The following is a 16376-nucleotide window of genomic DNA, read 5'->3' as shown; positions in this document are numbered from 1 at the left end:
ATTTCATACTTCAACAAATGAGCACTGGTGACTTCATTTGTCAAGTCGCTGTTGATCCTAGTTTTCCTGACAGCTTGGTCAGTCTTGTGTTGAGGCTGCTGCCTACACTGGATATTGTTGTTGGTTCAAAGATCTCCTAGGTTTTTTGCTGCTGCTAAGATTTTAAGAGCCAAATGCAGGATCATGATTATTATATGGTTAGCTGTTCAGCCCTAACAGAATATAAATATGCCCTGGTAATATAAATAATGAGTGAGTCTGATTTGAGATAGTAAATAATATATTAAGTTTGGTTTTGGTGATGAGTTTGATCCATTTTTACAAATGCTGTGTTGGTAAAGTGCTGCTTCACCAATCCATGCTGGCCAGCTGCTGTTGAATACTCTTAATCCACCTTCTGTCCCATCGCACTAAGCCATGGCCCTAACCCTCAAGCACTAAAACTGCTAACCTACCTACGCCTCCCTGATCCATCACTTCTGTCCTTGTATACCCTGACTTCTCATTAGCTGTCAGCTCTTCTTGGCCTTTGGTTGTGACCATTACCCTGAACCTTGACTGTTGGGCTTTTTGACCCCCCTGGATACTTATACGATACAATACCCTGGTCACAGTGAAAATTGAAACATATTTTCCGATGGCACATGTCATTTGTATTGGACAATCTTTTAGTATTAATGTCATTCACATATGAACATTTTGTGAATCTACTTTTGGTGGTTATAAAGCCCATCTGTCATCCGGCATGTCCTGCATTGTATATATCGTTATATCTCACGGTCAAGGTTTGACCCTATGACCCCTGACCCCAACCTCAGATCCCACGGTTGAAGTGGTGAGCGAGATGCAGGACCTTTGTGTGGTCGAAAACCAACCGGCTGAGTTCATCTGCCAGTATTCACGGCCGGTCAGGGCTCAGTGGAAGAAAGACGGGCAGCCATTGCAGCCTGATGGCCGAAGGGTGTTGGTGGAGCAGGACTGGAATGTGGCTCGCTTGTACATTAGCAGTGTGTCCACTGGGGACAAGGGCACATACTCCTGTGAGGCAGAGGGGACCAGTGTGGTAGCTTCACTTCATGTGGAAGGTGAGCTTCCCTCCACATGGAAAGACCACCAACCTTTAGGGAATCTCCTCTGCTCCCTAAAAGCTAACATTACTTTGGCCAAATAAAATGATCATCAAAAAGACTGTGCTGTGTGTTGGCAAAATCCCATTTGAGTTGATGTCTTAACATTGCAGCTGTCTGAAAAACCTTTTTGACGGTGCTCTTTCTCTCTTCATTTTTTCCTGTTGTCTTCTACAGGGAAACCAATAACTATTGTTCAGGGCCTGGAGAATGCAGAAACCTTCGATGGAGGGGAAACACTATTCGAGTGTGCCCTGTCTCGCCCCGAGAACAAAGACTGCCACTGGTTTCTCGATGGCAAACCAGTGAAGGAATCTCGTAATGTTGAGATTGTGTCATTTGAGAGTGGCCGTCGTCACCTGCTCCTGCTGAAGGAGTTGCACGTTAAAGACAGTTGCACAGTGATGTTCAAAGCTGGGACATCATCCACATCTGCACAGCTCTCTGTCAAGGGTGAGAACGCTGGAAGACTTTGAAGATATAAAAATCATGTATGAATCACAAATTCTTCTATTTCATTACTTTAACTGTTTCTTTAACGTTCAATTCTATGGGTTTCTATCATTAGGATGGCAGCTGGATGTTGTGAAGGGTCTGGAAGACAAAGTCGCTGCCGTAGGAGAGAAGGTTGAATTTTGTGTCGAGCTGACTGAACCCATCCCCGTGGCAGAAGTAGCCTGGTATGCTAACGGGGTTGAGCTCAAGCCCAGCGATCTCTGGGCTATGAGGGCTGACGGCTGCTCCTATCGCCTTGTCTTGAGACGTGCACCACTTCTGCCCCAGCAGGAAATAACATTTGCTGCTAGAGATGCTCTCTCTTTGGCCAAGCTCACTATCATCAGTAAGTGTTTGTCAAGTTCATACATTTATAAATTAATAAAATGAACAAAGGCATTATCTTATCATCTAAACCTCTGTGTCTTCATACCACGGAATAGTGGTAAAGACACATACTGTACTAAATAACGACAGCATCCTCAGCTCAATTCCATCTAGGAGCATCGTTGCATTTTATCAGACCTTTTTAAGTCCATATGTAATATCAATAATTGATTTTATATAACTATTGACGGCGGACATTGAAAGGTTGACATGATTTCTGTGTATTTTTTCCTCAGTGTTCATATGAGCTGCATTTCTTCCCCACAGCGGTACCCGATCCCCCAGAGGACCCGGAAGTCCTCAATAAGACCAAAGAGTCTATAACCCTCTCTTGGTTCACTCCGCTACATGATGGAGGGAGTCCTATTCTTGGCTACAGAGTGGAGTTGCGACTGGTAGACAGCGCCCTCTGGCTGCCGTGTCAGCCCGAACCTGTGTGTAACACAGAGTTTTTGGTTGAGAATCTTATCCCCGAGAGTGGCTACAGGTTTAGAGTGGCAGCCATCAACATAGCTGGGACTGGAGATTCTGTCGAGCTGCCTCAGACGGTGCAGCTGGGTGAGTGGATGTGTTGTTCAGTTCATCTGAAAGCAACATTTCTAATGCACAGCAAGACATTTAGCTTATTATTGCTTAAATGACGGAACTATTATATGATGTGTTTGTTTTCTTTATGTTACACAGAGGCACCTACACCACCACCAACTACTCCAGGTAAGACACTGTATTTGTTATGTAGGTTTTTTAAATGTATCCTACAAATTCTATTGTAGTTAAACACTTCCACATTCATATTCCTCTCAAAGAACACATTTCTTTAAACAAGTTTAGTTTTTTTCAATTCTTGAGCTGCCTTTACTGATGGATCATAACACTTGCTTCAGTTGTACAGCTCTTAAGATATGATTATGTGACAGAAATTTATGATATGTTATCTAAGAATATGTAATTTGCCATGATGTTTCTCATCTACAGTCAGTAGTTAGTGCCGTTACCATGGATGTAGCCTACCTTTAAATAAACACCACCCACTCAACAACCTTTCCTGCAGTTTTATATAACTCACAAAACTTAGAAATGAAAATGAATTTTATACCTCAACAAATGTTGAAAACAAATGAGCACTGTGGATTTTATTTGTCAAGTCGCCATTTCTAATGCCCACCAAGACAGTTAGCTTATTATTGCGTTAATGACTGAACTATATGATGTGTGTTTGTTTTCTTTATGTTACACAGAGGAACCTACACCGCCACCAACTACTCCAGGTAAGACAATGTATTTGTTATGTAGTATTGTAGTTAAACACTTCTACATTCATATCCCTCTCAAAGAAAAAATGTCTTAAAACAATTCTCAATGTAAGAATGAAAACTGTATTTTGTTTATAGATACAGAGGTAAAACAGGAAGAGGCAGAGGCCCTGGGGCAGCCCAATCTGCCTCCAGAGGCTGCTGAGGAAGGTGATGTCCATGAGCTGTGGGAGGCTTCGGCTAAGAAACGTCGCATGAGTCGAGAGCCTACTTTGGACTCCATCACTGAACAACCTGAAGAGGATGGTAAAGGTGGTAAAAAGAAATCTGACCAGAAGGATCTAGAGTCCTCAAAGAAAGTGGAAACAACATCTGTAGAGAAGGAGCAGGCCATTGTGTCTAAGAAGGAGACAGAGTCCAACTTGGTCACCAGCTCTGAGGATCAATCTCTTTCAGGGGGTGCAACACTTGTGTCCTACCTCAAGACGAGCAGCACATCTTCTGTCACAGCCGTCAATGAAGGACATACAATGACCACTGAGAGGTTCTTTGCACATTTCCAGATGTCAGATCAGAAAACAGTGCAGCAAACTGAAGTGAAAACAACCACAGTTCATCAGACAGATAATAAACAGGTGACTACAGAGGAGACAGACATCATGGAGATCAGTAAAGAGGATGAGCCTGAGCTCAGAGAAGCTGCCATCAAAATTCAAGCTGCCTTCAAGGGGTACAAGGCCCGTAAGGACATGCGTCCTGTCTTCAAAGATGTTTTCAAAGATCAGACCAAAGAACCAAATGGCACCATCCATCTGGAATGTGTGGCGGAAGGTAAACCTGAAAAGGTGCGTTGGCTGAAGGATGGTGAACCACTAACGGATGGCAAGCACCACCATATTGATATCTATAACGACGGCACTTGCTCACTGGTCATCACTGCCATCACCACAAAGGATACGGGAGTTTACACTTGTGAAGTCACCAACAAGTATGGAGTCAACTCTCATAGCGGTAAGGTCACAGTAGGGACAGTGAGAGAATCCTCTGGGAGACGCCCACTGACGGTGGGCTACAGTGCGGACAGTGAGCCTGAGAGCTCCTCGGGCAGTGAGATGGACGAGTCACTGAGGAAGGCAAGCAGACGTCTCCGCCGCCTGTTGCGCACATGTCTCCCACCCGATGTTGAGGAAGAACCATTTGTCAGTGCAGATGAGGGAGACCTGCGAGCCCCAGATCCTCAGTCTTACCGTGAGGATGATAATTACATCTACATTCGCTTTGATTCACGGACAGAGGCTGAGGTCGCCTCTAAGAGGTTCCAGGAGATGTTTACTATCCACGGGGTTCCTGTAGAGACAAACATCCAGGATGCGGGGCCTCTTAGAGTGGAGTTGAGAATCAAAAAGGCTGGCTACATCCAAGATGGCACACAGACCCCCACACAAGACAGACAACCTCCTGCATTCATGGCTGGAGCCCAGGGTAAGACTTTGTACTCAAGACAAACATACCTAACGACATATACAGTTCAGTGCTGATTCATGCTTTATTCAGCCATTTTTTAAACTTCACTTTCTTCTTGGTCTTGTTATCCAGCTGCCCCAGTTTTTCTGACAGAGCTACAAACCCAGGACGTTCCAGATGGTTATCCAGTCAGCTTTGACTGTGTTGTGATTGGCAAACCTCCACCAACTGTTCGCTGGTTCAAAGATGGCAAAGTGCTAGAGGAAAATGACCATTACATGATAAATGAAGATCTTGAGGGCTGCCACCAACTCATCATCACCACTGTACTGCCCACTGATATGGGTGTCTATCGCTGCACAGCTGAAAACAGCAGCGGCCTCGCAGCCACTAAAGCCGAACTCAGGGTTGACAGTAAGTGAACATGTATAATATTCACAAATACATGTATCTTTTACCAATTCTTGTGAGTCAACAGTAGTTGTATTTATCTGTTTTACTTATCAGTCGCTACTTTTCTTCACAAATTTATTTTTTTAATTAAAAGTCCTAGGCTCAAACTGCCTCTAAATAAAATTACAGAATGATGTAAACACAGTGACGAACACATTGTCCCTTATGTCCCTGATGATTGTATAATGCTGAACATCAACCTTTTCCATCAGTGTCTTGCAGCTCAGATTATGACACTGCTGCTGATGCCACTGAGACGTCTTCATATGTCAGTGCCAAAGGCTACATGTCCAGGTGAATAAACTATGAAATGTTTAGTAAGTTCTAGATAGATGTTTTAATAAATGTATCTTATAATATTAACATGACATTAATACATGAAGACATCTGTGCTGCTGTTCTCGTACAGGGAAACTGAGACCTTTGAGTCTGTGGCTGAAGATGATCAGTTACCACAAGTTGTGGAGGAGCTTCATGATGTCCGTGTTTGTCCAGGTTCACCTATTGCTAAAATGCAACTTAAAGTAAAAGGTAAGTTTTTTTTTTAAATGGTCTTATAATGTCAACTAACACAAAATTGCCAACCCTTTTAGAATAATATCTATTTTCTCCCAGGCTTCCCAAAACCCAGATTGTACTGGTTCAAAGATGGCCACCCTCTGCGGCCCTCAAATAGGATCCTGTTACGAACAGACAGAGATATTCACGGACTGGAGATTCTGGAGGTGAAGAAAGACGATATGGGGGAGTACTCGGTTTACATCACTAATTCAGCGGGTTCTGCTTACTCTTCCGCTAGACTGATGGTTCTGGGTATGTATGCAAAAGCTGAAAGTGTTGACAAAACAAAAAGAGCAGGAGAAATAATATTTAAAATAATTAAGAGCTTACAAATTGTAATTAAGATGTTCACAGACACAGTAACACTTGTGTTGTGTAACAGGTCCAGGGGAGATGATGCCACTAGATAAGAAAGGTAACTTAACTTTTATCTACACATTTGGTTCAGGTATGTTAGTATTTAAAATACTATATTATATGTGACAGTGCTCTGGTTCTACACTGTCCTCAGACTCCAAAGAACCTCTGGTGCCACCACGCTTCCTTGAAAGGTTCAGCAACAGGAAGGTGAAACAAGGAGCGAGCATTACGCTGTCTGTCAAAGTAGAAGGTTTGTTCACTTCTTATCCCAGGATCAGATCTCAATAACGTGACTCAAGATTTAAATGTGTTCTTAAGTCTTCTATATCATTTTGCATTGTACTCCAAGTTCACCATACTCACCTTTTACCTTTCAGGGTCTCCCACGCCCATGGTCTCCTGGCTAAAGGAGGAGTCATTGGAGGATGTCCTGTGGATTAAGCCTGATACCAAGGGGTATAAAATAGCAGGCTCTGGACGCCAGCACAGCCTCATCCTGATGGACGTTGGCACAGAGTACACTGGCGCCTACACCTGTATCGCTACGAACAGAGCAGGACAGTCCATCTGCACGGCCCACCTCGAGGTGGATGAGAGTAAGGAAAACATCCGAGCACTTAATGTGTAATTTATGATGGTCATGAGAGGATCTTAAATCTACAAGCTAGACTTATACTGCCTCAGAGTTTGTTTTGGGTTTGATAGTAATCAAATGTATGTGTCCCCCTTTTTTCTGTAGCATCACAACAAAAGAAAGAGATTAAAGCCTCAGAGTAAGTTTTTCTTTGAAATTCCGAATGGAAATGTGTATACAGATATACCATATTGGAAAATTAATTTACCATTTAATTCCCCTCAGGGTTCTTGGTATTACAATCAGTCCTCCAGAGGGAGAGGCTAGCAGTGGAAACGGTGAGACTAATTTATTGTTATATCTTTGTTTGTGGTAATTAATGCACCATATTTATGGTGTTTCTTTCCTCTTTGTTATTCACCTGTCCCCTGTTTTCCACCTTAAGAGGTAAAAGTACCATACCTAGGTGAAGTAGGAACAGAGGAATTCCTTATGAAACTCACCACCCAGATCACTGAAATGGTATCAGCCAAGATAACTCAAGGTAAGTCTATTTTATGGATCAATTTTATCTTTACAATAAAACATTAGATTATTAGTTTCAGATTTTAATAGAAAATTAAAAAAGCTTAAAATAATTAGACTCAGATAAAGCCGAGATAAAACTAGCGCTTTAAAGTAATTAAATGTTTTGTTGTTGAATCATAGTTGATCAAATGTATTGTCTAGTTCAGTTGAAGAAAATCTGCTTATTTTATAATATGGTCACAGGAAGATATTCCAGCTCCAGAGATGATAATTAGCCAGTAAATGATAAACACTCAACCTGCATGTTCGGCTAATAATAACAATAAAGAAAGGGGGTGAGATAAAATCACTTACTCGGTGTGAAATCATTTACTCACTATACATGAAGCAAGCTAAAGGTCATATAACAGATAACAGATTTATTTAACCAAAGCCCTATAATCAAAACTCATTCAAACCAGAGGAAACTCCTCTCTTAAATCAACTCCTTCTATCTGTAGTTGGAATAAAAACCTGCAGGGCACCTATCCCTTCCCTATAATTAAACCTCAGTGTCATTTTCTGATACTGCATAAGAAACATGCAAGCTGTTGTGAATGGCTTTGCTGATGCTAACAATGCATAATCCACATATTACATGTGAATTATTATATGTTGGAAACAGTGTTCTGACAGTCAGGTTTGGTTGAATTCAGTCAATTCATTCTGATAATCCAAGAATTGATTCCGTTGAAAGATTTAACACTTCAATTCTTGGATTTGAATCCACTCTCCAGTACATTTAGGATTGACACCAGACCTATCAGACGTCTTTGCTGCTTTTCTTGTGCTTGTTTCTTCAGCATGTTTTGCTTTATCCATGTGTTTGTGACTCAAAACCTCTAATCTATTCACACAGACATCTTTCCTTCACCACTTTTACATCCACCAAACAAATTCAATGCTAATACAACCATTAATTTGTTATTCAGACAGCTTACAGAATCACGAAGTGCTCCAGTGGATGAAATCTTGGCCCAAAAATACCAGTATGTATCCTAAAGGCATCAGCTTCATAATAATTATACTTTTTTCTACAAGGAACATGACTCAGGGAGACACTCTCATTGAACCTGGTCACAAGCAGTTTGGACAGAAACAGTTTTGACATAAGTGTATTATACATCAAGGGAAACAGATGTTATTTATTAAACTACAATTTAAAAGATTGCCTATTTTTTTTTTATTACATGTTATCTTGTCTGTGCATCAGCAGGAGAATTTTCCTAATTGGTTTCATCCATAGACTGTATGTAAAGATGGACAACACATAAACAGCTCATCAAAAGTGAAGCCAAAGCATTGTTATTGCCCCCTGGTGGCTGCCCATGGTAATGATAACAAACCCCACCTCCTCTCTGTTAGTGGATGGGACATGGACCACACGTCAAATACATTTTTCTGAAAGATGGTTCCTCTCAATTTATGTAGTTGTTATAACACTGATGTATGTTTCTGCTAAGTTTGGTTGTTTGATACTGTCGCCTGACATTGACTCGCGATTGTTGAGTGTGTGTATCGGCGTGACCTCGATACTGTGGCTCCATCCCCCCCGATTGCAATTGCAATATGCTCCAAATGCCTCTTTTCTATATAGATGGAGGAAGCGGAGACGTGCCATCCATCTTTATTCACAGTGTATGGTTTCAACATCTAGCTTGAATACATGTTCACAGACATGTATGTGAAGAGCTCAGACAATATTCTTTTGGGCTCTTCTGTAGTTTTCTTTTGCATGTCGTGACAACACTAACACAGTCAATAGTGATTAGAAATATTTCAAGTGACGTTATTGTTGTGGATTTTTTTTATCTGTATAAAAATTTCTGTGAAATCTGAAATCATGCAAACATTAAAATAAATGCAGCACTCAGTTTTTTCTTGAAATGTGGCTTTGAGCTGAGAAATTGAGCGCTTTGGATACTAATAACTTCTACAGCAATGTAAGGCTAATGCCACATGTTTAAATTCTCTGTGAAACTTTCCTGTGTTCCTGTGATCACCTCCCTTCATCCTTTCTCCCCAGCTTCATTACGTGTACCTGGCGGTGACAGTGACGATGAGACCAAGACTCCATCTCCGTCACCTCATCACGGTCGCTCTCGTCCTCCCTCACTCATCGCTGACTCCTCCTCGGAGTCGGATGAGGGCGACGCCAGAGGGGAGGTGAGATATGAAAATCACCAAGAGTCGTGGACCATAACATTATTCTATAATTCATATTATTTAATCTGATTAAGACCTGATTAAATAACATCCCTGCTGTGTTTAATTTGTTTTGACCACCCTAAGTAATTTGTGTGTTGACTTAATTTTATGGTAGATTTTAAGACTGGAATTACAAATGATGTTGTATTTAGCATCTTATGAACATAAATGGAGATGAAAAGTATAAGAAACAAGTAGACCACAAACTACAGCCTCAGAATGAACATAAAATACAATCAGAGGTAGAATACAAGCAGACCATCTCTAGAAGAGATTATTTACTGAAGTAAAATGTTTAAATTACAGTGATACTTAACAGATTCAAAATTTGACTTGAAATTATCAGTTTTTAGTTAATTGTTAAACGCTCATACCTACACTGTCTAGTCTGTCAGCTCCTCAAACAAATGGAAACACAATCAAAAGATCTAATCTTAATATCAATATGCAATTCAAATCTTTTATTTGGGAAATTAAGGAATCATTTAAAAAATCTAACCAAATAATAAATATGGAAGGAATGTACTAATACTAAAACTGTTCAAGAATAAGCTGCTTCAGAGAATACCAAGTTTGTGTAATCTTATCACAACAGTTTTTTTTTTAAACCTCATGTGTACATATATTTTTTTACAGATGTTTGATATCTACGTGGCAACAGCGGACTATAACCCCACCATAGCAAGCAAAGAATCGATCTCTCTGAAGGAAGGACAGTACGTTGAGGTTCTGGACTCGGCTCATCCACTCAAATGGTTGGTCCGAACCAAACCGACCAAAATGACACCATCCCGCCAAGGCTGGGTCTCACCTGCCTACTTGGACAAGAAACTAAAAGTATGTCACAAGACTTCATTCACTGATCCAACAACATGCACCTCACTCAGTGTTTTGAGGCCTTTAAAAGACCACGATATTAAAGGTAATGTGTTTTTTCAGCTCTCAGCTGATGCGGGTGACCTTCCAGAGACAAGTGCAGAGGAGGTTTCTGAGGGTGAATACAAGAGGAAATTATTGTAAGTAAAGCTTATCTATTGTCTACACTCCCAAACCAAAGACTGGAGCCAAAGAAAGTATCATCATTTGAAATTCATGTCTCTAGCCAACTGATCCAGGAGATGATAAATGGAGAATCAGAGTTTGTAAAGGAGGTCGACTTCTTTACCTCCCATCACATGAAGCACGCAGACATCCCTGATGCACCTCCTGACGTCAACAGCCAAAAGGAAACAATATTCAGGAACATTGATGATATCAAGTCCTTCCACGGCAGGTGAGCTCACCTCTTTATCAGGCCTCATTTAAGTAAATTATTTGCTAAACAGCACAAATGTTTCTGAAATTATGTATAAAAGAGACATTTTCTTTATCGTCTCTGCTTTAATTTCTCCGCAATACGGTTTTTAGGGCGTTCCTCCCGACGCTGAACGACTGTGAGACAGATGATGATGTTGCCATGTGCTTCCTGAGGAGTAAGGCGGGCTTTGAGCAGTACCTCCAGTATCTTGTTGGTCAGCCTCAGGCAGAATCAGCAGTCAGTGACAAGGCTGTCCACCGCTTCTTCAAGGTGACACAGCTCTGCTCATGTTTGACCAGAGCTATCATTTGCTATTTGCTTGACTGTTGATTTTGCATTGTGTCAGGACGATAGCCCCTTATGTTGTTACCACAGTATACAAATTATACTGAAACTGTGTGTAACTTTTAAATTGAATAAATAAAAAATCTTTCTTTCATCACACTTTAGGAGTACAGTGAGAAAGAGCAGGCTGGTGCAGACCCTGCAGGTCCCCCTGTACGCAGCATCAACGCCTACCTGCAACAACCTCTGGAGAGGATTCAGAAGTACAAGGTTTTCCTCAAGGTGACAAGTCTGACTCAGCATATGCAGCTGGCCTGTTAGGATTCATGACTTGTTGTGTAAGGCATTTGATTTTAGATCTGTATCACTATCAAGTTTCACTTCTCTTTATACGTCCTCAGGAGCTCATTCGAAACAAGGCGAGAAATGGTCAGAACTGCTGCCTCCTGGAAGAAGCGTACGCGATGGTGTCTGCTCTCCCTCAGCGCTCTGAGAACACCCACCATGTCACCATGATCCAGAACTATCCCGCCACACTGGAAGTACTTGGAGAGCCAATTAGACAGGTAGGACATAATTTATAATGAGGTAACTTAGTGAAGAATATAGGAGCTTGATTTTGTGTTTGACAGTGTATGAATCTGTTTTTTTTGCACTAGGGACCATTTCAAGTGTGGGAGGGAGCTCCTGGAATTAGGTCGTCCTCTAGAGGTCACCACCGGCACGTGTTCCTCTTTAAGAACTACTGTATAATCTGCAAACCCAAGAGAGACAGCAACGCTGATACACAAGCATATGTCTTTAAGAACATGATGAAGGTAAATATAATCACACTGTCTTCCCTGAGACATTCTACTTCACTGTCATCTCTCCTAATATTGTGTATATTCTTCTTCTTGCTGCAGCTGAACAACATTGATGTGAATGAGACAGTGGAGGGTGATGACAGGGCCTTTGAGATTTGGCATGAACGGGAGGACTCAGTGAGGAAGTACACTTTGCAGGCCAGAACTATCACCATCAAGAACTCATGGCTGAGAGACCTCAGGGAACTGCAGCAGCGATACAGCATGCCTGCATGGAGTGAGTTGGACACACACACTAACAAATATGCATACACACACACAATACAAGTTTCGTTTCCTTTCTTATTACCTTGTTTATCTCATTACCATTTATGATGAATCTGTTTTTCTAGGTCCCCCTGACTTTGATGAAATTCTTGGAAACTGCACAGCTGAGCTGGGACAGACTGTGAAGCTGGCCTGCAAAGTCACTGGAATGCCCAAACCTACAGTCACCTGGTACAAGGGTATGAGATTTTTACACCATAGATTAATGGAGACAAATAGTTGAGGCCTTTAATCTCTGAGTTCCTGGCTAACCTGGTTTACATGTTGGATACAGATGGACGTGCAGTGGAGGCAGATCCTCATCACATCATCATCGAGGACCCTGATGGTTCCTGCACACTGATCCTGGACAACATGACAGCTGATGATTCTGGCCAGTACATGTGCTTTGCCACGAGCTCAGCTGGCAATGCCAGCACTCTTGGAAAGATCACGGTTCAGGGTAAGTGACATATGGTTTGACTGTGTCCTAAAAAAGCAGACGTTTTTTTTATAACCATAATGCATCATTGAAAATAGCTGTAATAAGTCAAACTTTGGTCAGAGAGCATCAATCTGGAGACTTTTTTCTGATGCTTAAACGTGTAATAAATGTACATGATGTGTTTCTGGCAGTACCTCCTCGTTTTGTGAATAAAATGAGGAACGCTATCTTTGTCGCTGGTGAGGACGCGCAGTTCACCTGTGTCATACAGAGCGCCCCCAACCCCAAGATCAGGTATTGACACCACACTTCTCTTTGTTCATATAAAGCTTGAACATTTACTTGATTAAATGTACTATATTTCATGGAAATCTGTTTGTCTAACTGCATATTAATCTCTGCCTGTTCAAGGTGGTTCAAAGACAGCCGCCTGCTGACTGACCAGGAAAAGTACCAGACCTACAGTGAGCTCCGTAGTGGAGTGCTGGTTCTGATAATAAAGAACCTGACAGAGAGAGACTTGGGACACTACGACTGTGAGGTCGGTATAATACTCACATTATATTTGAATCCTATCACAATTGCTCTTTTAGAATATGAAAAAAATTACTTTCAAACTCTTAAACACCAAGATGTGACTCTAATGAGTTGGCAACAATAACTCATCATTAAAACATCTCTCTTTTGTTTCCAGCTGTCCAATCGACTGGGCAGTGCCAAGTGTGCAGCAGATTTAGTTCTTCCCTCTGCTCTGGCCCGAACTGGTGAACAGGCCATCACTATTGAAGGTACTGTATCCAAACATAAAGGGGTATAATCATCTTTTCCAGGGTTCTGAAACAGTAGACAGCTGTACAGCACAAGAGTAAATTTGTTGAAACTCTAGATGTGTTCTTTTAGAGTTCAACTTAGCTTAGACGGATCATCTGTGTTTGTCTTTTAAATCTGTCACTTTCCACTTTTTCCCTAGTCACTGAGCAGGAAACCAAAATACCAAAGAAAACCATCATCATGTAAGTGTGACTCGGTCAAAATGAGCCTCATGCATGAAATGTGACAGAGCTGTGGGACATTTAGACAGTTGTTCTGGAGAATTTTAGCTTCATATTTTGATATCAGACAAGGTGCTAAAGTCGGGATTCTTGTTTCCAGATAGATTTCTAGAGCAGTAGTTTGCTTTGGTGATCTAGACAATATTTCTATTGGTGCATAGATATCCACTTGCTAAAACATAGCAATGGCTAGGAGGACATTTGGAGCACTTGTGCATGTGTGTGCTCCTTTCACTGGCCCCATGAACGTAACGCTGTGTAGTAATTAAAGCTGGAGTGCTAATTCTGACACAGTGCTGATGAAAGGAGGGGCAGGTTTCAGAGTGTTGTCTTCTTTAACCGGCACAACTCCGTGTTTCGCACAGAATATCTTCATCAGTAGCTCTAATATGATCTTTCTCCGTCTTCTCAATCCAGCGAGGAGACTATAACCACCGTGGTGAAGAACCCTCGTATGAGGAGGCACAGGTCCCCCGGCTTGACTCTTACTGCAGCCCACCGCTCTGAAACCTCCACCCCAGAGCCCGCTGCAGCCAGGCTGAGGAGGGTGCCTACTCCAAGAAAGACCACTATCCCTACCCTCTACGTCACTGAGCCCGAGGGCGCTGAGGCCAGAGCCATGGAGAGCAAACCCAGGTGGGTTGAGGTAGAGGAGGTCATCGAGTACAAGGTCAATAAATCTCCCAGGCTGCCCAGGAGGAGAGGCATCTCACCTGCAGTCTCTGATCGGGCAGCCGCTTCCTCCAGACCCAAAAGGTCTCAACTGGAAAACCCAAACACCAACAACTCCAATAACACGCTGGTGGAGCAGGCGCAGGCCGAGCTGCACGGAGACGTCAGCATCCAGCCGCTCTCCTGGGAGGAGGTGCAGGGCAACGCTCCCTCTGCGGAGCCACATGAGCTCTCATCCGTCCTCAGTCCAGCTGGAGACGACAGCGACGACCTGGACGATCAGCAAACTGTCATCTTTGAGCCTGAAGATGACGATGACGACCTCATTCTATCCAGAGAGCAGGAGCCTCACATCCTGAAATCAGGCGATCGTGTGTTGACCCTAGAGGACTTGGAGGACTACGTTCCAGAGGAAGGAGAGTCCTACGGCTCCTCCAACGCTCCTGCCGAACAGCCTTGTGAGATCTCTGTGCTGCAGAGGGAGATCGGTGGCTCCGCTGTGGGGCAGCCGGTGCTCCTCAACGTGGGCCGGCCCGTTGTGCCGAGGCAGAGGAGCAGCTTCTTCAGTCGCTTCAAGGAGCATCTCCCCAGCAGCATTTTCTCCTCCTCCTCCGTCCCTCATGCCAGCGGAACGAGGCCCAGGACCGAGAGGCGCGTCCCCATCCAAGTGAGCCACGCAAAGCTGGAGGTGCAGCCTTCCTACTGCTCGGAGGTGCAGAGGGTCGAGGGCGGGCAGCAGAGCTTTAAAACCAAAGTATCAACTCAGACGTACGGATACACATCAGTGGGAAACCCAGTCGTTCTTCAAATTAGAGATCACCATTATCCAAACCAGTAGAGGCAATATTTTAAAATTGGAACCACGACCCTTAGTCTTAAATGGGGACATTTCTACCGACCTGATGAAAAAGAGCAGAGAAAAGAAGCAAATATTCACTGCATTTGACAGACCATTCCATTATGAGGCTTCCCATCAGAAAATAGGCTCATCCTCTGAGTCTTCTCGTCAAACGGTTAGACTGGTCTCTTTCGACCAGGTGAGTTGGAAAATGAAGGTGTGTCACTGTGAGCAGGTTTCAGTCCTGTTACAACTGCTACGTGTCATCGATGTGTTGTACAACGCACACGATGGACAGAAGACAAGAAACTACGGTTTGACATTTTACTGACGAAAAGAACGTCTGTTGCTGAGAGCGATTCTGTAAAATTAAACATGTTTCTCTCCTGAAAATCATAAGTATTGACCTACTAATACAACCCGATCTATGTAGGATCTTCATTAACTTTGACTATAGTCATCACTAGTTTAGATATTCACTTTGCAGTTTGACTTTTGTACATTCGCAGTGCCTTGAATTCCTGGATCAGCAAACGTTGAGAGTTCTTGACTGTTTATGACGTCATGACTACGTGTCTTTTTCAGTACTAATCTAATTTAAATACACAACACTGATTATGTAAAGTTGACAACAGAGCTTTGGTGACTGTTGAGGTCAGAGTTGTCGAATTGTAATCAAAGATGTGCTCTCAGATCATGGTCACCGTGGTCAAATCCGACGAGGTTCTCCACTTCTTTGGGTGTGAATGAGATTAATACAAGAATCGTTTATAACAACTTGATTCACATCAGATTTCTAACCGTGTCTCTTCAGATATTTATGAATTTAATGTTGAACTTCGCTTTTTAGACGTTTTTGATGCAGAGCAACGGCCCGTGGACTCACAGGATAACACAGGGACATTAACATGTATGTGATAGATATTTAGACGAGTGGATGCATGTTATTTGTTTATGTAAATTAACCCGACCCATCGTAGTCATATCTGATTTCAAGTGAATGTTTGTGCGTTTGTATTAGAGCTCACTACCTTGTCGATGCAATTTCAAACGTGACTGGAGTATCTGAGGCTTTAGTGATGTGTGGTGGTGATGCTGGTTAGAGTCTTGTGTTAGTCAGCTGCAAGGACGATGGTTTATATTAAAAGGCACTAACACATTGTAACTGCTTGTACTGTACATGTGTAGTTTTTGGAAACATGTGACAGTGTCAGTGTTAAATCTAA

General features: G+C 42.4%; 1 protein-coding gene across 1 annotated transcript in view; it reads left to right on the top strand.

Moving 5' to 3' along the window:
* The window catches only part of obscnb (obscurin, cytoskeletal calmodulin and titin-interacting RhoGEF b), a 49189-nt gene extending 32955 nt beyond the window's left edge, over window positions 1-16234 (top strand). Inside the window, exons 49-81 of the mRNA XM_053438093.1 lie at window positions 819-1085; window positions 1305-1580; window positions 1696-1968; window positions 2277-2567; window positions 2694-2723; window positions 3401-4744; window positions 4859-5140; window positions 5392-5473; window positions 5589-5710; window positions 5795-5992; window positions 6123-6155; window positions 6252-6350; window positions 6478-6696; window positions 6840-6873; window positions 6960-7012; window positions 7120-7218; window positions 8174-8230; window positions 9268-9407; window positions 10086-10286; window positions 10389-10465; window positions 10552-10722; window positions 10857-11016; window positions 11197-11313; window positions 11433-11597; window positions 11691-11849; window positions 11937-12114; window positions 12230-12343; window positions 12439-12606; window positions 12780-12882; window positions 13000-13129; window positions 13283-13376; window positions 13559-13601; window positions 14058-16234. Coding sequence (XP_053294068.1) covers window positions 819-1085; window positions 1305-1580; window positions 1696-1968; window positions 2277-2567; window positions 2694-2723; window positions 3401-4744; window positions 4859-5140; window positions 5392-5473; window positions 5589-5710; window positions 5795-5992; window positions 6123-6155; window positions 6252-6350; window positions 6478-6696; window positions 6840-6873; window positions 6960-7012; window positions 7120-7218; window positions 8174-8230; window positions 9268-9407; window positions 10086-10286; window positions 10389-10465; window positions 10552-10722; window positions 10857-11016; window positions 11197-11313; window positions 11433-11597; window positions 11691-11849; window positions 11937-12114; window positions 12230-12343; window positions 12439-12606; window positions 12780-12882; window positions 13000-13129; window positions 13283-13376; window positions 13559-13601; window positions 14058-15150 — 6872 coding nt within the window. The 3' untranslated portion in view covers window positions 15151-16234. The remainder of the gene's footprint in view (window positions 1-818; window positions 1086-1304; window positions 1581-1695; window positions 1969-2276; window positions 2568-2693; window positions 2724-3400; window positions 4745-4858; window positions 5141-5391; window positions 5474-5588; window positions 5711-5794; window positions 5993-6122; window positions 6156-6251; window positions 6351-6477; window positions 6697-6839; window positions 6874-6959; window positions 7013-7119; window positions 7219-8173; window positions 8231-9267; window positions 9408-10085; window positions 10287-10388; window positions 10466-10551; window positions 10723-10856; window positions 11017-11196; window positions 11314-11432; window positions 11598-11690; window positions 11850-11936; window positions 12115-12229; window positions 12344-12438; window positions 12607-12779; window positions 12883-12999; window positions 13130-13282; window positions 13377-13558; window positions 13602-14057) is intronic.
* Window positions 16235-16376: the final 142 nt, after the last annotated feature.

This window comes from Pleuronectes platessa, chromosome 13, assembly GCF_947347685.1.
Source record: "Pleuronectes platessa chromosome 13, fPlePla1.1, whole genome shotgun sequence".
Taxonomy (NCBI): Eukaryota; Metazoa; Chordata; class Actinopteri; order Pleuronectiformes; family Pleuronectidae; genus Pleuronectes; species Pleuronectes platessa.
The sequence above is the reverse complement of the archived record's forward strand: the minus strand, read 5'-3'. Positions and strand labels throughout refer to the sequence as shown.